This window comes from Marmota marmota, unplaced genomic scaffold, assembly GCF_001458135.2.
Source record: "Marmota marmota marmota unplaced genomic scaffold, marMar, whole genome shotgun sequence".
NCBI lineage: Eukaryota > Metazoa > Chordata > Mammalia > Rodentia > Sciuridae > Marmota > Marmota marmota.
Window position 1 is genome coordinate 50,806,108 of NW_025999990.1, and position 24,087 is coordinate 50,830,194.

Consider the following 24,087-nt stretch of genomic DNA (forward strand, 5'->3'; position numbering starts at 1 on the left):
TGTAAATCAATGGATGTGTAACTGATGTGATTCTGCAATCTGTGTATGGGGTGAAGGTGGGAGTTCATAACCCACTTGAATCAAAGTGTGGAATATGATATGTCAAGAAATTTGTAATGTTTTGAACAACCCACAATAAAAAATTTAAAAAAAAAAAACAACAACAACTGAGTGACAATATTAGTTTCTTTTGTTCTGTCCCTTTCCTTCAGTGGCTAACATGTCTGCCACTCATTAATTGCTATCAATAGTTATCAATTGTCTTAACTTTGATTTTCATCCCTATAGATACCTTAGAAAAATATTTACTGTGTTTTAAAATATAAGAGTTTAGTATTAATTCTGGCATTTTTATACCTAAGAATCTCAGTGAATTTCTCTCAGAATTTATAGGCAGAGGGACATGTTGTACTGCTGTATGATTTAACTTTTTAGTTGACTTCGGACTAGTCTGTTTTGTAAATAAATATCTTTAAATTATTGTAAAATGACTAGTGTTTGTGATGGTTCTTTGGAAATATTTTTGGGGCATAATTCAATATATTTATTCCAAATTGAAAGCAAGTCAGAATTTCCTTCATCATCCTAAGAGGAGGCAACAAATCAAGAAAATATCAAGGATGGATCTAGAAAAAATAATACTTGTTTTTGAAGAAAAATATCTTATTTAAAATGTCTTACCAACCTTGTAACGAATCAGGGGAGAAGCCAGACCTGGTGAATGAAAAGGGGATAAGTTTAGTCCTTTTAGAAGACTTCATTTACCCCTTAAACACTTAGTGTGAAAATATGTTCATTGGTATCTCCAGTGGGGTAAAGACCCAAAATCTTTTAAGATTTGACTTACACCATTCTATTGTGTGAAAAGCATCTCGCAGCTCAGTCTGCAGCACACACTCTACTTCTTTACTTTTGTAATTGTCAAGGTTGTTTTTAGTGGAAGAGGATGTCATGTTTGATTCCTTCTCAAGCCATGGATTTTCTAGCATAGTTATCGTATATTCTTTATCAAATCACCTTTCATTGTCTGCAAGATTGTCCTACAGGAAAGGGGAGGAAAGAGGTCTCTCTCCATTGTTGAACTGTACCATTTGTTCAGCCCCTGGCCCATCTCAAATGCTCTGTGAGCTGGAAAGCCAGGGCTTCATGGCATTGCAGGATCAAGCATGGTGCAGTTTCTGGGAGCATCGCTTTCTGTGATGATAAATAATGTAAAACATTAGTTTTATTAAAAATTGATACATTATGGAATAAAGATGTAACTTTCTTTAACATCCTTTATTTAAAAAGATCAAACCACAAATTTCAAAGAAATTTCAAGCTTGGGGTGGGTCACTAAGCATACAGCTGAGCTTCCCACAGGCTTTTATTGTTTTCCCTCCCCCTCCTGGTATAAGCAAAGGTTAAAGTGGAAAGTCCTTGCCTCCCTTCAGCCAGATCAGTAAGGAACAATGAAGGTCCTCAGTGGTAGAATCCAGATCATTTTCAATCCCACATTGCACATTTCCTCTGGCAGGTTTCAGACACATCAGATAGGTATCTAGACCTAAGTGTTCTGTCCCTGATTTTAATTCAGTAGTTCACATGGGCAGTCTAGATCCCAGTGCACATAATTTACAAAGCTTGTACTTTATACAGAAAGTAGTATATTACAAGTCCAGGCTTCTGAGCAAATCTCTTACTCTCTTGAAATCGTACCTTCCAAATCTGTGATATAGGGAGAATACTGTTTTTTAACCTTATTATTTCTTAACCTATATACTGAACACCATAATGGGCATAAAGTTGATCACACAGCTGGCTCAGAGTAAAGGCCTAGGAAATGGCAGGTGCTGCTATTGTGGCTTTGTTGTTATTCTAATATAGTATTGCTTTATGGCCTTTGAAGCTTTCAAGAGAATTAGGTAATTAATCCAGGCCACTGCCAGTCACAGAAGTTCAAAATTGAACTTCCCAAGAAATGGATTTCTCAATGGTATATAGGGTGTTATTTACCTGAACACCATGTGAATGCTGTGGTTTCCAGGAGTGCTCAAGCATGAGAGGAACATTATTATTCTATCATATGTCAAGACCTGTAATGAGTCCCCCACGGATGATACTTTTCATTTGCCAGTCTTTGGGTTATAAACAGCATCAGCATGACCCAGGCTATTATTTTTCTGCTGGCAATGATGGTGATGATGATCATGATGAGAATAGGTACTTTATTTTCAAATACAGCTACTTTATTTGAAGCAGTAATGGCCCAGAGCAGTGTACAACCCATTCTGAGCTTCTCCACAGCCAGCATACTGAATAAAGCCTCAGGCCTCCTTTGCTTTCCTTGCCATTGGGGTCCCATTGTCCCTGGTGTCCTGGGTTTCTTTGTCCTTCAGTAGCATCAGTTCTCAAGAGAGCATGAGAGGGTGCACTTTTATAAAATAGCATTAAGATGGGTCATAGGTGATCTCATTTAGTAATTTTTCAGTCACCAAATATGAAGTTGGAAAAATATAAAGCAGTTTGTGAGGGAATGGCAAATGTTACTTAGAAGTAGAGTGCCACTACCCCTTTTCTTCAATATGTTGTTTTGATTTTTAGAACAGTAAATAACTATCTCTGAGAAACGATAATTGAAAATAAGCCTGGCACCTGCCTTGGAGTTAATAAATGACATCTGCGCAGCACATCTATCAATATCTCTGATGAGCTTTCCCATTGAGTCTAGTAAATAAATATCCAAGAAAAACATCACTCAGCCAATGTAATTGATGTTCACTTACTATGTACAGTTTCCTTCTTGGGATTGCTGATGATACAATTATTAATTATGGTTTCTTTATTAATTATATTTTATTCAAGTTGGAGCTCTTGGTCAAAACACACATTGGTATACGAACTTTTATCTGTGACTTGGTGTAAGTGTTTTCCTCACAGTGATGTAAATATCTTCTTTTTGCGTGACTATTTATACATAGCTTCACAGTAAACATGATGAAAAATGAAGTTATTTTGTTGAATTATCAGTATGGTGGATTGCCCTTATATGTCTGAATAATCTCTTTAGCTATCAGTGTATGTCCAGGGACAAATGCAACACATGCACACAAGGAAAGAATTCATCAGAGTGATTTACATGTGTCCATTAGCCAATGAAAGGGCCTACTAAAGGGAATTATTCATATTTCTGCCTTACTTCTTCCATGAATAATAAAGGAGTTAGAAAATGCTCCCTTGACAGATCATAGGAATGAGAAAACCACTTAATGAAATAAAATTGTTCTTACTAGTGTGAATCTAATTAGCATTATCTTATTAGGTATTTCCAGGATTTTTTCTTTCCAAAAGACCCCACATTATTCTAATTACTCTTTGGAAGAAATTTTAGCTAGTTTAAAGACATCAAAAACAAATTCCATATATGAGCATGAAAAGTGGTCTGTATACACTTAATCATTAGAAGTTTTGAGCTCATAGTACTTTATTCTTGATAGATACTCACTTTTTGTCTGTCTTAGCACCTTGATGGATATATATTTCACTGCTTGGCAGCTGGAAATATAACATTTTGCCACTGGCATTTATTTCCATGCTCTTTCTGTCTGTTAATCTCATTTTATCATTGATGGTCAGTAAATTTCCTGGTAAGGACATTCATCTTTCCTCAGTGTACTAAGAAGATCCCTTCTTCTTTGGCCACCCTCAGTGGAGTCCTTGGTTGAACATTGTCCTTCTCTCTTGGCATGTTGTACTGATGCCTGTTGAACATGATCCCATGCTACCTGAATATGCCCCCCCTCTCTTATAGTTGTAGATGGACACAATACCTTTCTTTTATTTATCCACCCTTATGTGGTGCTGAGGATTGAACCCAGGGCCCCGCAAGTGCTAGGTGAGCTGTCTACTGCTGAGTCCACAACCCCAGCTCATGCCTCTCTTCTTAATCACTACTGAGGATCTCTGCAGGAAGACAAGGGAATAGGACTGGTTATTGCCTTTACTATCCACTTCTACATATTCTTCCTTCCTGTTTTCTTTCATGCCTATTGCCCAATATCTGAAGACTTCAATACAAGTAGAAAAAGATAATAGGTAGGCTGTGAAAAGAATGCAAGTGAGGGAGACAGGAAGATTAAGTGAGGTTTACTATGAGAAAGTTTTGATTCAGCAAACGTCCTGGAATGTAAGATAAGGGATCAGGCAATATGAAGAGCACAGAGATGATTGTCACCAGTTTTGTCCTAAAGATTGTATGGTTTCATATATGATATAAAGAATTTACCAAAATAACTGAACCAAAGCTTAAAAATAGTATATTCTATGCAGGAGAGGTGAAGCAATGTGCAACAGAAGTTCCACAGGAGAATGGCTGTTCCTACACAGCCACTGGGGCAATATGGTCTTTGAAGAATGGGTAGGATTTGAACCAAGAAAAAATGAATAGGGGAATTGTCCTGAAGATGGAATAGCAGGAATAAATACCCTGAGAAGAGGAGATGTTAGGCATACAGGGAAAATTTTCTTTTTGTTGATACATAAGGTGAAAGAACAAAGAAAAAGCAGAGGAGAGGCATAAAGTTAAGAGATTGGAGCCAGCTCAGGGGAGTTCTTGATTGCTTGTTTATTGTGTTGGCACCAGGAATTGAACTCAGGGGCACACAAACACTGAGCCACATCCCCAGCCCTATTTTGTATTTTATTTAGAGACAGGGTCTCACTGAGTTGCTTAGCACCTTGCCATTGCTGAGGCTGGCTTTGAACTCCTGATTCTCCTGTCTCAGCCTCCCAAGCTACTGGGATCACAGGTGTGTGCCACCATGTACAGATTGATTGCCTTTCGAAATAAGCATTACTCTTGTTTTTGGTTTTCATTTTTAAATGAAAGAGTGACTGGTTAGAGTTATTTACGAAACCAAATAGAATTTGCAATCTATAAAAGAGATTAGAAAGGATCTGCTTGGGAGTAAAAAGCAAAAGTGCAGAAAAGAGATAAACCAGGGTGGGGGAGTAGAAAAGTGGAAACTGAAGAAAAATATAGCATTCTTAGGCTTGTTAGAGATTGAACATGATATTGGAAAATGACCTAGTGCCAAGTGATTATTCTTCAACCTAAGGTTAGAATATATATCCTTTATAATTTGTTTCAGTCTTATATGCTGAGGGTCAAAATATCATTTATATACAATCAAAATCATTTACTTGCTTTGACTTTTATTGGGTACCTACTAAATTCTAGGCAGAAAGAAGGAGAAGCCTGTCTCAGTCTTTCTCTGTAAGAACTGGAACTTCTGCTTTTACACCTTTGTGTTCAAAGTATTTTTCTGGACTAGGGGTGTGGCTCAGTGGTAGAGTGCTTGCCAAGGATACATAAGGTCCTGGTTTACATCCCCAGCACCATAAAAATAAAAAAGTATTTTTTATAGCCATACATAGACCACATGGGGTTTCCATTATTCTCTTTATAAATGTCTTCTATGTAGTTTATGACATTTGTTCAGCAAGGACTTGTCAAGTGATCAGTATATTAAAAACATCATTTGGCTCTCTAGGAGTCAAAGGTGGTAAAAAATGTCCTTACTCTTGGAAAACTCCAATGGGAGACAATGTCACTACACCTGTTCATTGTCTCCTTGAGTGGAAAAATGACCCTAATTCCTTTCTCATTCTTCACAGTCCTTCCTTTCTACCCTGACAATCACTCCTATTTCTTTTCTTTGATTCCTTTTCAGGATCTCTACTCTATCTCTATTTTCTGTCTCTCTACTCTGCAGCACCTTGACCTCTGGAAGAATTCTATGCCTTCCATTCCATACGTACACAGTGGAATCAAATTAGATTGACTCTATTACCAGATTGTTGTTTTCTGTCCTTTGCTAGCAAAATTCTCAAATATTCATCCTATTTTTGTTTCAGGATTTTTCTTTTCTTATTGCATTATTCTGCCATTTTTATTTTTCATTCTTGTGTGAGGCTCGACACTGTGGTATAATGAAACTAGAGTGGGCTTTGGTTTCATTGTCAGACCAGTGGGATGCAGAATGTAGCCCCATGACTTTGCTTCCCAACAATTTAGGATGAGCTTTGGACCCTGACAGCTTCTGACTTTAGTTGTCTCATTTGTAAAGTAGTATTAATATACCTCATGGTGTATTAAACAAAAGTTCCATAAGATTCCTAGCACATAATAGGTCTTCCAAAAGCCTAGCCTTCTTCCTTCCTAAGTAAGCAATTGGAAAATTTATCAGCACAATTTAAATGCTCTTATCATTAAGAGTATCATCCAATCACTGCATACTGAGTCTGATCATAAGTTAGTCTTTGATTCCACCAGGTTTGCCTCTTAAATGTGAAGAAGAGTCTTTTTCAAATAGTGAAATGGTAGACATTACTTAGCTGGCAAAGCAAGATCTTATTATATCAAGAGATCTTTTAAAAATAATAGCACAGTAAATTTTTCTCCTTTTTTTTTGCCAGACTGAAAAATTTTTATCACAGATATAGGAGCAATGCCTCTATGTTGGGGTTTCTCTTCATGTGTGTAGGGAATCACCTAAGATGAATTCCTCAATCCTAATCCAGATCTTCGATGTGGAATCTTTAGGGAACCTAGCCATGTGCGTGTTTCAAAACCTCTGCAAATGATTCTTAAACTCTCTTTAATCAGAGGCTCTATATCCCAGAATCGATTAAACAGAATGTCACAATTAATATAAGCTTTAATTATTAAAGCACTTCATTGAGGAAAAATTGTAAATCTACTAAATGAGAACCTGAGGATGTAAGGATCTCTACTGCCCCTTAAGCCCCCTCCCCCAGTCATCATTACATTTCAAGGATCATATGTGTGTAGCTCTTAGGCCACATGAACATTCTGTCCCATATCCACATGCAGCTTGCCAGACTCTGTGCACATTGTTGGAGCCTTAGAAATATTGACGCTTCTAGCAAGCAAGTGAAATTTATTATGTATTCTTACTTTTTAATAGGAGAATGGATGGCAAATTTGAGGGCATCGAAAAGGCTCTAAGGAGATTTTCAAGCAGTTAGTACTTTTTTCAGGAAGTTATCTTATCCTTTCTCCCACACAATTACTTTTTAGAAGCTAAACATGAACTAGACTGTGACCTAAAGCACAAAGCCTGGAAGAAAATTCGAGGGACAGTAGATGGTGATTTTAATGCTTCAAAGCTTAGTTTCAGACAAATTGTTGGAAACTTCCACTCTTAACTAAGTCATTCTCAAAAATCATCAATTTCAGAAATGCCACTCAGATCCCCTTTACTAATTATTCACTTTATATGAAAGGTGCACACAGTTGATAACTTATCATTGACAAGTTGTTTCTTCATTTTATTGCTTGACCATGATTTGAGAAATTCAAATAGAAAAATATTTCATCAGAATAGTAATAGCACTAATAATTCTCTTGGAACTTTTAATGTCTAGATATCAGGTGATAAGCCTTTGATAGATCATTTTATTCACAGGGTGTCAGCCACATCAATAAATGAGAACAATGACTGTCATTAAATTAGAACACAAACAAAAAAGTAGATTAATTTTTAGAGAGGATATGTATGTATATCTCAAACAATTCAGTCTTTCAGTGTTATATGAGAAGCAATATTTCTGATAATTACTTATAAGCCATACCTGGTTCTCTATGCCCTACAGTGGAAATGAGGGACAAAGGAAGAGTTATAAATTCAAAAATATAATCAGGTTACAGATAACATATAAAGTGTGAATGTAGATTGTTTCAGGAGTAGTGATTGACTTAGCATTCCAAGGAAGAAAAAGAATGATGTGTAATTTAAATGAAAAATCTTGGAGATGGTTTGTGATTATGTGTAATGTTAATGTACAGCTGAAAGAAACCTAAATAACACTAAGTAATTTCATTTCTCTGAGTAACAAGATGTGAATGAACTATTTCATCATAATCTCTAAAATCAAAAGGCAGCTATTTTAATATAAAGAACAGAAAGACCTCTGCAAAGGTAAAAGGGTAAAAAAATATGAAAATGAATTAAAATAGATCACCAGCCCCATAAATTCATAAAAATGCTACTACAAAGTGGCTGAGGTTTGCTCATTTGAAATTTAAAGAGTATATTTGGGGGCCATTGCTGTTTGAAACACATTTAGAGACACAGTTTTTTCTGTATGTCCACAGCTTCCCTTTTTATTCTCTGCTTTCATCTCTTCCTGCATCCTCTCATCAGGTTTCTCAGTATCAAGCTTTTTTTCAGTAGTTCCCTTTATTCCTGCCCCAACTCCTCTTTCTTTCTCCATCAAGCACCAGGAGTGGCATCGTGACACCTGGTTTGCCAGTCCTTGGGTTTGATTCAAACACTGAAGCCAAACACACTTGTTCCCAGGAGGAGGCCAGGCACCTGATCCCACAAACTGCACTACCTTTCCCCCAGTCACACTATGAGACCCAGGCACCATCTGTGAGTGTCACCACCTATGTGTATCTGGTTATTTGCCCAGGGAGTTCCTTGTGTCCTTTTAGTCCCAGGAACCCTCTCACCTTAAAAGTTGGAGGCTCTGGGGCTGGGGCTGAGGCTCAGTGGTAAGGCACTTGTCTAGCACATGTGAGGCACTGGGTTTATCCTCAGCACCCCATAAATAAATAAAATAAAGGTATTGTGTCCATCTACAACTAAAACAATATATTAAAAAAAAAAAAACAAAGTTAGAGCCTCCTGGCCTGATAGGGCAGTTCACTTTCCATTACTTCCTGAGTTCCCTTCTTACCCTTCCACAAGGCCTAACCCCATTATTATTTGTGGTTCCTCATTTATTAAATATAATATAGGCTGTTCTATCCAGTGGGCAAAGCTCATAGCACCATTAAGCCCAAGTTCCAACTCCACTCCTCCACTACTCCCAGACCTGTACCCAAGCTCCAGAAGGCAAAGCTAGTATGTGACTTAAAGACTTCTCTGTCTGGTCTTATGGGACATCCTTTCCACAATTCATCAGAAATCCTTCAAGTCTGTTCCTTATTGCAACCTCTGACAAGAAGCCTTTCCACATTCTCTCTCATGCTTCCTCAGTCTGGTTCTGTAGCTCGCCTCTGGCACTTGCATGGCTTCTTATATTATGTTTGGTACCAGCTCCCTGCATGATGAAGGCACAGTCTTGTTTCTGCCTAATTGCCCCGCATAGCCTAGTTATGATACCTTGAGCCTGCAAGGAACTTAATAAGGATGTTCCTTTGAAGGCTGTGTCATATGAAGAGGATTGTTCTACATAAGTCCAGTGCTGTGATCATTATATGTAGGTGGTAATGGGTAACATCTGGATATTCCAGGATCTGTCTCTACCGTTGATATGGCCACTGGTCAAATCCCTCCCACCACTGGAATACAACTCCAAGTAGGTTTCACACTCTGCCTTTTTTTTCCCCCTCCTTGTCTTCCCCTTCACCCTGGTTATGAGGCATGAATACAGGTCAAAGAATTTCCTGAATGAATCACAGCCCCTGTCCCCAAACCTCATATCTCCCTGTCACTGTCAACTTTGAGGACATTAAGACAGACTTCACTGTGCCTTTTTCTCAAGAGCTAGTAGCTCAGCTCTCATTTTCTACCATTTGTCTATTCCCTTACCACCTGTAAACCTCTACTCCTTTCTCTATCCTTCTCCCAAAACCTTCTTCTAGTCCTCTGTACTCCAGGCCAGCCACCTGCAATTCCCCACATCCCAACCTCCAGGCTTGCACATTCACCTCTGGCTGTTCCAGACCACTCTTCCAACATGTCTCCTCCCCCCTTGAATTTCCTCCACCTCTTCACCTCATCCATTTGCTGCTTTTTACACTAGGACAATGAGGCCATCACAAGGAACCACCAGAATGTTCTGTCCCCAGACCATTGTGTCAACCTGCCTGCAAGCCTTTGTGCCTGTGAGTTGTCCTTGCTGCTGTTCATCTCCCTAAGGCATCTGCCCCAACCCAGGACATTTCCTCTGCTTGTGTGAGTCCTGGAGCCCACCTTCCTGCGCCTTCTAGGACTTTGCTCCTATGCACATCTCCTTTTTTCTCCTGTATGGTCAACCTTTCCCTCTCTGATGGACCATTAGCATTGACACTCAAAGATGCTGTAATTCCCCCCCATCTTCATTAAAAAAAAAAAAAAAAAACTCAATTGATTTCCCTGCGTGCCTCCTGACTGCTCTACCAGGAGGGCCCCACTTTGTCTATGTTCAGCTCCTTCTACTCCTATCCAATTTCCCTCCTCCCTCAGCTGGCTAGTCCCTCCTCGTGAGTCACCTTCTCTTTTCTGTGTTCACTTCCCAAATGTCCTCATGCAAACTCATGGCTTTATATACCATCTTCTTTTATTATGAAAGTCCAAAATTTGTTCTAAACTGAGATCTCTCTCCTGTATATCCAACTGCCTGTTTAATATCTCCTTTGGATGTCAGTACCTCAAACCTGAGTGGACTAAAAACTAAATTCATGGTTTCTCCACCCAATCTCCAAATTTGTTCCTCCAACACTCACTACTCTCTTCAGTAAATGGCACCTTTATCTCTCATGCAACTCCTACCAAGTGCAAGTGGATGTTACTCTAAAGCACTGTACATCTAATTCACTGACCAGTAGCCCGGCCATCAAAATATATGTCAAGTTGGACCTCATATCCCCAACTCTACTTCTACCATTATGTTCTAGCCATCCATAGATTTGTGCTTGAGTTACTGTGATAGCCTTAAAATTAATGTCCATATTACCATCATGAACCCCCTACAGTCTGCTATGCCACCTGCTGCCAGGATGAACCTCTTAAATATAAGCCAAATCACCTCTCTCCTGTATTGAGAATCCTCCTGCAGTTCCCATCTGAAATAGAGAAAAAGCAGAATTCTTGCTGCAACATCATGTCCCCACTTTCCCAGTTCTCTCCACTCCAGTCCCTCTTAGTGTTTCAACCTCATCTTGCACTTCAGAACTGTTCCTTACCATTGCCTTGGAGGCTTCACCTCATCTCACCCTTTTTCTCTTTCAGGTCTCAGCCCAGTGCCATTTTCTCAGTGATTACTTCTGATTCCCATCTTACTAACCAACCCATACATTCTGCTGAATGCCTCTCCGCACTCAAGGAGAGTGCAGAGCATCTGTTCACATACAGTCTACCCTATTTGTTTACATTTGTGTCTTTCTCCATAAGAACATAAGTTCCAGGAAGACAGAGGGCTTTGCCTTGTCGATTTGCTTATTGCCATATATACCGAATATAGTGCATGACACATTATTAGGTCCTCGGGAAACACTTGTTGAATAAAAGAACATCATTGCTGATGTTTTCTTCCACATTCAGGGTCAGCCTGGCATTAATCAGTGTTTTGCAAGGACTTCCATTGGTATGCTAATGCCAGGCTGTCCCCTCAACCTTTTCTGACCTGGCCTCTGAGAATGTGTCTGCTCTTTCCAGGTAAGGCCACTCAGAGTACAGTCAGTAGTTCCAGGCATCAGTTATGGCCTTTGTGGCCTTCTGGGTTTGTCCCCTTCAGACTTTTGGGAGAATTTGTGCAGCCAGTTCAGTAGTCAGCATCAGATCTAGACTTCAAGCCAGTGGCTAAGTACATTTGTTCTAGGCCCAGATTGCTGCTGTTATTTAATTTAACATTCAGAAATGGGCCAAAACTGACTTGTCTCCAGCCAAGTTGAAAACCAACCAAATACCGCATTGGATAATCATTCCCTTTCTTCTGAACTTTCTTATTCATACTAGATGTCATAATTGAAACTTTAAATAATGGAGTTGGACTGGAATATCACCCTTTTTTATTTGCTTGGTCATTAAAACAAAGTACCCAGAGCTGGCACTATGAGTCAAGATTGGGCATCTGCAAGGAGTGTGTGCTGTATTTCAGTAGCCTCATTTCTAGTCTCTGTAATATTTTTGCATATTCATTATCTTTGTTAATATGGTCAAGCTTATTAGCCAATGCCCACTCTCAAATGAAACAAAATATACAGTATTCTCTAAACAAAATGCACACAAGATTAAAAAAAAATGCCTTTCTTCAAAAAATTAGAATTTATACAGAAAAAAGTATAAAAGTTTATACTCCATTGGAATACTGACAAGAAAATAATAAGGCAGAGGGGAAAATATTACAAAAACAACTCTTTTGCCAAGCAGTTTGTAAATCATGCTGTTAAATTCATAGATGCCGGTGAGGAAAGACAAAAATAATGTTTTTTTTAAAAAAGCAACTATCAGTTGCAATCATAATCTGTCACAAATTGTCCAAAGGTTATTGATAGCTCCTAACCACGGGCACATGTTTCCAAAGAAATGAAAGCAGGGAGAAGAGCAACCTAAGAGATGTGGTTCTAGACATGCCCATTTTAGGAAGGGCAAGAGGGACAGAGCACACATGAGAAAGGCAGACACCACCTGCACCCACAGAGCACCCAGAGCCAAGGACATGCTCATCAGATTGTCTGAGGCATGTGTCTTATTTCATCTCCACTTTGTGGTTGTGTCCCTGCTTTATCAGAGAAACCTAAACCCAAATAAACTCCTGAACCCATCAGAAGGTTGATCATGGGCCACTGTCCCCATTTTTTTGAGTCACTGTGCCATTTTGCAAATGACTGCTATCATAATCATGTTGCAACTATGTCACGCAGAAAGAGAACATTTCATTTTCTTGACCTGCAAAGGGAAATCAGTTAAAAGTAAGTCCTAAAGAATGATAATATGGAGCTTACAATGGCTGCATAATGATATGCTTGCCTGTGTTCCAACAGGGAACAAACAACTAAGGGTGACTACCTGTCTTTGTCCCAAAGCAGAAGAGTCATGAACAGTTCTTAATGAGCCCAGGTAAAATGCTGAATAAAGATAGCCAGTTATTCACTCAACAGAAGCAAATGTAACTATTAACGAGACTTATTCATCTGTTACTGAGTATTTATGATATATAGGTTGTATCTTACTACATTTTATGTTTAAATTTTTTAACTAAAGTGTTTCTAAACATTTTTCCCCCAACTCTTGCATTTACTAACATGATTTAGTTACCAAAAATGAAATTAAAAAATCTTAAATCATTTATGTATTTAGAAAATATATTTGGAGAACTGGTAAATGCTAACTTAATGAGATAAATGGAATGGCTTACAATATGTGAGCATTTGGAAGAGTAAAATCCACATTTATATATATATATATATATATATATATATATATATATATGACATAAAATAAAATTTGCAAAACATTGGAATTTTTCAGTTTCTGAATTTGAAGTACTGTTTCTTTTTGCATGATTTTTTTAATTTTTATTTTTATGACATACCCATTTCACTTTTAGGTTTTTCTTTTCTTTTTTTTTAAGAGAGAGAGAGAGAGAGTGTTTTTTAATATTTATTTTTTAGTTTTTGGCGGACACAACATCTTTGTTTGTATGTGGTGCTGAGGATCGAACCCGGGCCGCATGCATGCCAGGCGAGCGCGCTACTGCTTGAGCCACATCCCCAGCCCGACTTTTAGGTTTTTCTAAACAATTTATTTAACATAAGAGTTTCTTCCAAGATGACCATCTGGTTGTATATTCCAGTGGTTTGTTAGATATTTCAGGTGTATAATGTCCATTAAAATAATTAACATTAATACTTTCAACATCTAACTAGACAACTAGTATAAGGGACATTCATTCAAACAAAATAGCAGAATATCTCTTGACCTCGTCATAAATAAAAGTGGCCTGTAAAGCTTTATCCAGAATGGTTTTTGCTTAAGGTGTGCTCTCATTATGACTATCCCTTCTTTTAAGTGTGCCTCTGTGGTAGAATCTCAAGATAAACATGGCCTTGAATCTTTTACTTCAAATCTCTCACCTGATCTTGACCAACTTTGTCAGGTCAGGTCACAGCCATGTTCAGGATATAAGGTTTCTTGGAAAAAATCTTGATATGAGGAAGAAATGAGATTTGCATGTTCCAACACCCCCTATTTCTCAGCCATGACTTACATTAGAATTTGTCTAGTTTTCTGTGCACAAAGGCACAGATGTGGTGAGATTTCAATTGTCAGGAATTGAGGATTACTAAGTAGAAACACCTACAGAAGGAGAGGAAAAGTTGATTCAATTTTAATTACATTTTTACCAACAAAAGCACAAAGAAAAGTCTAAGGTGAGAAGTTTGGGCATGAAATAACCTTTGTCTACCAAGTATGGGTTGCATGGTAGCTCAAACACCAAGCACCATCCCATCCTGGTATGCCATGGAGAAGCTCTGAAAAAAATAATTTCTGTTTAGTGAATTGAACATTGCATTCCTAATATTTTTCATTGTGAGCTCATTTAGCAGAGGAAATTTATGTTTCATCAAACATGGATTTGACATTCCATCACATTATATCGTAAAAAGGACAAACGGTGTGTTGGAAATGGGAAGCCAGGAGAGCTGAGACGTGGCCGCCTCTTTAAGTCCCTGGTTATCTCATTTAAACAGATATTAAATGTGGGTGCCAGTGGTGTGATCACCAGCTGCTTCCCACTTTGTGAATAAATTGCTTAGAAGGAGTCTTTTGCCTACCAGATGTGACCTAGATTTTGATTTCCAAAGGCAAGGGGGAAAAACTCTATTGTGTTAAAAAACAATTGCTGGTAAAATGCATGGTAAATGAGCTTATCTTACTTTTCCAGGTGTTTGGGCTAATATGTTATGGAATTATTGCTTCATTTATGAAAAATAATTGAGGAAAATGTTCCAGCAAATCAAATTTGGATAAAGGCTTAGGGATAGCTATTGTGTTGTTAGCAAGTTTTAAAATGGTAGAAAGAGCAGGAGCCAAGAGAGATAATAAAAATATTTTAAAACTGTATTTGAGAGGAGTCTCTCATAAAGGGGTCAGACGTGGGTGTGCTGTGGTTTAGTAAAATATTGAAGAACAACGTGAACAATTATAGTCCTTTCAGTGCATATGAAAGCTGTTTAAAAAAATCAAAGCTCCTCTGTCTGCTGGCTCTGATAAGTCTTATTACTCTGTTAAACGCAGAAAAAAAATTTAAATGTAACATCTTTATTCTCTTACCCACTCTCTCTCTCCTGTTTCATTTCCTTTCATCTTCAGGAGCTGCCACTCCAAAACCAGTCCCAGAACCTGAGAAACAAACAGACCACACGGTTAAAATTGCTGGAGTCATTGCTGGCATCTTGCTGTTCGTTATTATATTTCTTGGAGTTGTGTTGGTAATGAAGAAAAGGTGAGTCCCCAGCTGTTGCCAAAAATTTAGTTATCTCCCATTGTTTGCCAGGTTGCTTCATGTGTAAAAATATTTAGTTACTGTGTTGGCGCTGATGACCAAGACACATCTGTGACTCTGTGATTGCTAACATTTTTCATCATGTAGCATTCAAGGTTATGGGACAGAAATTTGGAGTAAATGGCTGTGTTTTGTATGAACATACAAAATATATTATGCCAGAATAGTACAAGAATTTTGTGCCTTATAACGCATAAAGCTCTGAAAATCTTAGAAGCTGGTTCCCTGCAAGGGAATTTATAGTGATTATTGCTAACATGCTAGTATATTTGGGTTTCTCAAGGATATGAGAAAGCACTTTTTCTTTTTTTTTTTATAAGGAAGATGAGCCCATGTTATGTGCAGGTACCATGCTAGGGTGTTTGCTTAATCAGCACTACCCCTTGAGAAAGTGAATCTCAAAGAACAGCCCCACAGAAAAATAGCAGAGCATCAACACGTATAAGGACAAGTTATACTGTGAGTTAAATGTTATAATATGGCCCTGTCTAGCTAAAGGGTCATCTGGGGGAAGAGATAAATAAAATACATCTGGCTATAGTAAGCAATCCTTACCTTTTTTACTTGAAAAATTTTGCTCTGTAAATACAAGTAAAACCATACTTAGCAGTGAAATCTTCAATCTATATATAAATGGCCAACTTAAAAATATAGATGTGGGCTGGGGATGTGGGTCAAGCAGTAACACACTCGCCTGGCATGAGCGGGGCACTAGGTTCGATCCTCAGCACCACATAAAAATAAAATAAAGATGTTGTGTCCACTGAAAACTAAAAAATAAATATTAAAAAATTCTCTCTCTCTCTCTCTCTCTCTCTCTAAAAAAAAAATATAGATGGTACAAAACTCCAAAATGGAAGAAATGCATGGGTCTTGTTACTTTTCTCTGTGGTTTAAACAGTTATTTTCATGGAATGGGAGTGAGGTCATAGATGGTAGGCAGCAAAGGAGGAGAGGTTTCCAAGTAAGGTCTTGAAAGTTGTGCCTTGTCATGAAAGGTGGCTGAACTGGGTCCTGAAGTCTGCTGATGGCCTTTAGCAGGTAGGAACATGATCCAAATTTTATCATAGGAAGTTGAGCTGACTGAGGAAGGGAAGTCCTCTAGTCAGGAAGACCAGCAGAGTGAAGAGAGGGGGAAATCTGAGAAATAACTGAGGGGAAAATTTTAGTAGCCATTTGGAAGAAGAACAAACAATACAGAGAGAACCTGGCTCCTGGTTAGGACAAGTTAGCGGAGATAGCACCATTTACCAAAATGTGGAGTGGAGGAGGAATTAGAACATATATGAGGAATAAAGATGGAGAATTCAGCTGTGCACATGCTAAGCTTAGGGTTCCATTAAGGGGAGATGTCCCATGTAGGTGGGTATGTTCTTGTGGAGGAATCTTAATTTCCATAGCCTAAAAGCCTTCAACATTTCTGGAGCTGAAGCCGTGGGATTGAACGAGTCCTCTGAAAGTTATTGTAGAGTGAGAAGAAACATCATCAAAAAACGAAGATAAAACCTGGGTTGGTAGCAATATAGAAGGGGGTGAATCTATATCCAAATATTGCACATATGCTGCTTTTCTTCTTCCTCCATTGTGTGTTTTCTTCCAGTTCAGCTCCAGAATGAAGTGTGGCCCATTCATAGCCATGTACACCACAGGTTTGGGCTCCTCATGATATCATGTTCTTTATCCCTTGTCATATGCTGTTTATCATTTTTTCCCTTTTCTTCACCCTTCATTTAATTGCTCCTAGAACTTTGAATGCTTTTTCCTTCATTCTAGTTCTCTGTACCTCTCTTAACTTTTTTTACGCTCCTTTGTTTCTCTTTTTTCCTCCATATTTCTTACATTTTAATTTTTTTTCTCTCTCTTCTCTTCCTTACCTCTCACCTCTCATAATTGTTTTCCCCTAGATGTTATTCATCTTGATGTTTATCTGAATACCTGATTTTTGGCACCAATGATATCTCTCTCTCTCTCTCTCTCTCTCTCTCTACTAGTGGTAATAGTATAACTCAATTAAAACATACACCTAAGCAACAATAAACTCTCCTGTGCCTGGATATTCAAACTGAAGATTTCAGAGTGATTTATTGTAAATTCTGGGAATGTATTGGATCTTTGTATCATATAACAAGCCCTCTGTGAGGAATCATTTGAAACTAGTAATCCAGTTGCCCTTGTGACTTTAGCTAAATGTTAACTAATCCTCTAAGGGTCTATTTCTGATGGATTAATTCATCTCTCTACCTAGGTCTCTCAGGTAGTCACAGAGGTGATGTTATAAATTATGCATTTGAAGAGATTGCCTACAGTAACATATGGCCTTGATACAACTTTAGGCTAAATACCCCTAAGTCCTGTCAAATTTTACATGATTATTTACTGCACAATATTCTTTAAAGGGCTGTCTTCACAGCATGCACCACTTTTGTCTTTGCTTCTTTTGAAATATAGACTGTGTTTTCCATAAGGCAAATTAGCCAATGTCTTATTCTTAGAATAGGTAACACCTATGAAACTTAGGCCAGAGCAATAATGTGGTACAAACTGTCATATTTAACACAAATTCTTAAAAACTTCTAATAGTTCAGGGCTTCTCACCCAAATTCAAGTCTAAATTCTAAAAGTAGTGCTTTTAAACAGAATAGTTAAAACATGCTATTAATCATAGATAAGTTGCTGGAGTGTTATTGATGTGTAACAAGCATGTTTCATTATTTAAGCCTACCCAGTAGGTCTGCCAAATGTTCTCTTTGTTCAGTCACTTCAGGCCCAGAAATGTTCACTGGTGAGTAGTTGATCTTTCAGCCACGTCTCTCCCTGTCCCATAGGAGGCCCTCAATTAAAAAGGAGAAGCAGTAGGGAAGTGAAAAAAGGGAATGAGAAAAAGGCAAGCACAGCCTCAGGTGTGGATTTCTAGACATAATTAGTCATTTTTGCTGGTAGAACCTAATTCTACCAAACTTTGAGCTCATTCCTGTGTGGGCTAGTTAGCCTGCTTTCTCTTTACCCACAGCATTCTGAGTCAGCCAACTCAAATATATGCATTGGTCATAAAGACCACCTATGCCCAAGAGAGAGAGTGGCCTTCTTTAAAAATAGTTAGAGAAGGTGGAAAAGTAAAATCTGTTCAACTCATACTAACTCGTGAAATTCTTTTGCATATACGTAATAATGACTAAAAACTGACATGACATTCAGTCTTAATGTCCTATAAACCTCTCATAAATCAATGAGTTTTTTTTTTGTGAGTCCTAAGTCATTTGGCCCTTGTCTGGACTAATATAATATGAAAATCTCTTTTCTTTAAAAACCTGAACATTTATTTTACTTTGTTCTATAGGCAAAGCAATCTCTTTTTATTTTTTCCTATCTAAAAGTATGTGTTCTTTTGAGGATGCAACATTTTTGATATAGCAACTGTTAAGGTAGGATGGGAGATAAAGATCTATAAAATTAAAGTTTCATACAGAGCCACATGGTAATATACTCTCAAAATTAAAGTATATTAACATGAATAGTAGATATTTCTTTCCATATTTCACCATGGATAATTAAATTTATTTATGTAAATGAAAATACCTGCATTTTCAACATTTTTCAAAGGAACAATTTATCTCAATTACATGTTAGACAGAATTTAGTATATAAGCACCATCAAATTTACCATGATTAATTATATTTACTGTTGTTTCTAAAATTGCTGTAGATCTTTCATAAGTTTGAGAACATTTGTATTAATTACAATAATATTCACGTCTCAGCCACTGAGATACATTGAAATTGCAGAAGTTGTGACTATTGGGAAATAATTAAAGAGAAATAAATTAATGGGCAAAATAGCAAATGGTAGCTGTTCTATTACATAAACACTGGTTACAGGTAAATATAACTGTTTTAATCTTGAAACACTATGTCCCTGTCTCCTTTCCATAACTCATTTTAACTGATTGATATACATTTTACAAATGAAGCATAATAAATTGTTACATATTTAGTGCCCATTCTATTACATTTAAACAATACTAGTATTACCAAGATGAAAATTGCAATAAAAATGAGAAATATTTCTGAAGTTATCATGAAACAAAAAAGATAAGAGAGAAAATTTGATGAAAGGTCTATTTTCAAAGAGATGCCTGAGGTGTGTTGCTGGAGGCAAGTTGACATTAGTTCTAGTTCCCCTCCTCTGCCTGTTTACATAGGATATAGGATTTCCCCCACTATTCCTAAGTGTGACTCGTATGCAAAAAACATCTTAAGTTCTGAATGCTTAATTCAAACTCCTATTTCAAAATCACAGTTCTTGAAACTACAAGAAGGAAATCATGAAGATATTTCTTCCTGAATAGCTTTTTTAAAATATGAATTTAGGATGGAGTCATATATAAGAATCAGATCCTGAGACCTCTCTACCCTTGCACATGCTCTGGCATACTTGAAACAGTGCATATGTGCACACAGATGTATAATGGGCATGTCATTTCCACCTCTCAATTAACTTCTGTCCTTCATGTTTCTACATGAAAACTGAATAGGCTGGTAGTTAAGGGTAAGTTGAACAAATAGACCTGTATAAAGGCCTCTCCTAACCTAGACTTTATGTGATTACTCTAGCTCCTGTACTAATCCCCATTTCTGAACTCAACCTAATAGTTTATTTAACTATGGCTTATTGGGAATTCTTTTGGAATTCTTTATAAAAAATATTTTATTTTAAAAGGAGGATAAGGAATGTAAGTACCAACCTTCCACCTGATGGAGGAAACTGTCAGAGAATGCTAAGGAGCATGCCTTTAGAATCTCGCCTTCCAGCTTTCAAATTCGAAGAAGTATGAATTTAAATAAGGTTTCACCTCTATGCACTAATTTGTGTCTATGAAATATGATGATGTGGTTGAAGTGTATTTTATGGAGAGGCAGTGAAGATTAAAGTAGCTTATGTATGTACATAGTTTGTGCTTGATAAATATAATAGCTTAAGCATTCAGAAGTTCAGGAACTGGTCCCAGGGCACATATGTAGTAGGTGGCAGAGGCTGGATTAAACACAAATGTGTCTGAGTCCTTATCACCCGGCTGCAGTGACTCCTGGGAGTAAAATTCACAGGTGCCCCTTGCTCTGTAAAATGAAGGATCGTTCTGTACTCGTTGGCTAAAAGCATGGTACCATCATCATCTTGTCACAGTTTACCATTATTTTAAGACTACAGATATTTGAAATGCTGCCAGCATGCCATAGTCTTTTTGAATCATCAATGGAGAATATTTTCAGATATCTTTTATTTATAAAATCCATTTTCTACTTCCTCTTTTACAGAGATGTTTTTGAAATCCTTTTGAATATGTGTAATTTTTGTCAATTCATTAGTTTCTTTTGATGGAACAATAGTGAAGATGCTTTCCTATGGCTTAGTGAATGAAAGAAATTTGTTAAGTTTTATAGTAAGTCCTGAGGCAAAGGCATGTTAGCCACACCCCTTCCTCCTCAGAGGCTCAGGAAGTCTGGGAGTTGTGGAGGTGGGAGCCAGGGCCCTGGAGACTGCTGCCTGGGCTTGTGTCTGAGGCTCCCTGCCTGTGTGAACCACCTAGTTTTGTGTTCCTCAGTTTCTCCCAGCTATACCAAGGACATAATAATAGAACCTATCTCAGAAAGTGTTAGGAGAAAAAAACAAGTTAATCCTTTCAAATGCTGGCTCCTGCAAATATCAACTATATTAATAATGAACGTAATCTGCTATAGAGGACCTCTCAGTGCCTCTCTTGAGTCAATGTCCCTTGTGTGTATGCCTCCAAGTCTTTGTTTTCAGACATAGGATAAGAGCAGGGACAGGAACTGTCTATGCTTTAAAGGGAAACCTCCCCTACTTTGCCTGTGGGGAGCATCTCTCCTTTGCATCCAAGGACACACACTGGATGGATCTTTAATTATGGAGATAGCTAGTGACACAGCCACCTGGAATGAGACAGCTCACTGGCCTCTTTCCTAAAGGCCAGGCCTTGGTGAAAGTGCTATGGCTGAAAGCATCAAGAAAAACCCTTCTTTTTTCTAACTCACTAGGATTCTTTATGTAGAGGCCGTTGCTGAGTCAAGGAACAGGTTAGATTATGGGGGAAAGATCAATGTTCTCTGCAGAGAAGAAAACCACAAGTGGTTGGAAAAGCCTTCAGAAACCCAGAAGCTTCTGAGTAGATATGGCCTTGGAATTAACCACAAATATGTGGAGGTTCAAAAACTGCCAAACTAAACCTGGCAAAGTAACAACTGATTCACTTCCTGGGGTAAGGACACGAGGTAGCTTTGCCCTGCTCAGAGTGCTAAAAACCTCTTCGTGCACCTGCATGGACCCTGAGCCTGTCTTCATTTCTGCTCCTGCAGCTATCACTATTCTAGAAGGTCAGGCAGGCTCCTGAACCACCTGGATTATGGCTCTTATGCAGCCTTGTGACCAGGATCTGTCCCTGGGCTTGTACTACACTCATCAGGGAAAATTCTCAGAGCCATCTTAGGGAACAGTTGTCCAACCGATTCTTAATTTTAATGCTTGGATACTTCTGAGCACAACTTATTTGATACTTACCCTTTAGCATAGCTTTTGAAAACGGTATCTTTTTGTAAATCTTACCTCTGAAGCTCCAGCCCTAGATTTCATCTAAGGATATAAAGAGAGGGTTGTATATTAACTACTAAAACTGACCATTTGTCACATGGCTGTTCCCAGATGGTATCAACATTGACTGACCCATCCCAACCCATGGTCTTGCATTCTCTAGAGAGGGTATCTGTCTGTATTCATGCTGACAGGAGTTTACTCTAAGGTTTGTAGAGTGGGAAATATCATGAACATGAAAACTGGATGTATCCAGTTTGGAACGATTGTTCAAATCAGTATTTTGGTGAGTCCAGGAATTCAAACTTCATAATATCACTTCTTCAATTTTTTCTGATTTTGTTTTGTATTAATAATGAAAACAGCCATGAAAATGTTACAGTAAAAATAAAAAACTGTATACCTTAAGAAAAAAAATAAGCTGGTTTCTAATCTGAGTTCTTTGGGCTAGATACATGATCTGTCTTCTAGCATAAATCTAAATTTCTTTTTAACAGGGAAAGGAGTTATAAATGGGATCACTCATTTAGACTCATTTATAGAAAATTGAATAAAACTAAAATTTATAAAGAATAAAGAAGAACTGTTGTGTTAGAAGGAGAAGGGTTTTCTGATTTGGGGGTTTGTGGACAATGTTAGTGTTGCAAGTTGTAAAACTATGTTAAATAACATATTTACTTAAATAAGACAGGCATGTTTTTGCCCAGTGTCTTCACAGACTTTTTAAAGTGAATGATGCTTCACTAGATCCACTAAAAGAAGTTTTTGGCTTTGTTATTTTCATATATCCTGTTTCCTTATTGGCACTGCCATATGGAAATAAAGCAAAGCTATTTTTATGGGGTTTACTGCACCAAGTAAAAATGGAATCATTTATTGAGTTCTAACATACTTCTACTTCTTTGTAAAAATAAAACAAGGAAGAAAATTGGCAAAAATTTTGATGTTATTCATCTAAGAATGGCCCATTTTGTCTCTCCTAAGTACTCACCAGCATGGACACAAATTTCCAACATTAATTAAGTTCCTGTGATGATGGATGCAGCCTCTGCCTAAGAGTCCCAATTCCAGTTTGGACACCTGAAATTTGGTGCTCCTCTAATTTCAATGGCAACAGTATAGCCTCCTGACATTCACACTCTGGGCAATTTAGGTGCCATGTTTCCTATTAGATTATAGCATGACATATGGGATGATCCTTCTTAGTCGTCTTCAACACCCCATTCTGACATCTAGTGCAGTGCTTTGCCCATTCTAGAAATGTAACATACCTCATCAATAACGAAGAGAAACACTTGTCTACACAAGTCATAGGGGTGTATATCTCAGTGGTAGAGCACTTGCCTAGCAAGCAGGAGGCCCTCCTAAATAAATAAATAAATAAAGCCTTAAATGTAACACTAGACTTTGAATTGCTTTGACCTTAAAAAAAATCTGGTATATAAGTTTTATAATATATTTTATATTTCTGTAGTATAAATATTACAGTGAACAGATTCTCTACTTGGAATATATAATTTTTAAAAAATGCAAATAGTAATTCTTTGAAATTTTAATTTAATATTTTAAAATAGCTGAAAGAATAGGTATATAAATCTGATACAGTTTAATTAAAAGAAAAAAAGGGAGGTGATGTAAGATCCCAGCAAGGACGGTGCAGACCAGGAATTCAGAAGGACTGAAAAGTTTTAGCGACTGTGAAGTTTGAAGACCTAAGATCCTTACTCAGCGCCCCAGCCTTTAAAATTGGAAAGGTTCCAGTGCCCTTGGACAAGGATGCAGCAATGCACCTAGTTAAACCTGTTGAGCTTATTACTCATCATGTTATGGGAGATTGTGCGGCATAGGTATGATGATGCTGCCTTGATTTTCTTTTGGCCTGTGATTTTCAGATCTTCAATTTACATAGAAAAGGCCCAGTGGCCCACGGCTGAACAGAGCTTCCAATCACTCCTGCAAGGTAGGCGGACCTGCGACCCACCAGCAGAAGAGGAGCAGCTGCCTGCTGAGAGGCAGAGCCGCCCCCTCCCCCTGCGCTGGCAAGGTAGAGGGAACTGTGACCATCCACAGAGCAGGCCCAGCGGCCTGCTGAGGGGCAGAGCCGCCCCCCACCCCCAGCGCCCGCCAGGTAGGCAGAACGGTGACCACCGGCAGAAAAGGCCCAGTGGCCCACGGCTGAACAGAGCTTCCAATCACTCCTG

At 38.0% G+C, this 24,087-nt stretch overlaps 1 protein-coding gene across 17 annotated transcripts in view; it reads left to right on the top strand.

The window, feature by feature from the left end:
- Ptprm (protein tyrosine phosphatase receptor type M) overlaps positions 1 to 24,087 on the top strand; it is an 825,349-nt gene that overhangs the window by 558,607 nt on the left and 242,655 nt on the right. For all 17 annotated transcript variants that reach the window (XM_048806549.1, XM_048806555.1, XM_048806560.1 and 14 more), the window contains one exon: positions 15,090 to 15,222. In XM_048806549.1, coding sequence (XP_048662506.1) covers positions 15,090 to 15,222 — 133 coding nt within the window. The remainder of the gene's footprint in view (positions 1 to 15,089; positions 15,223 to 24,087) is intronic.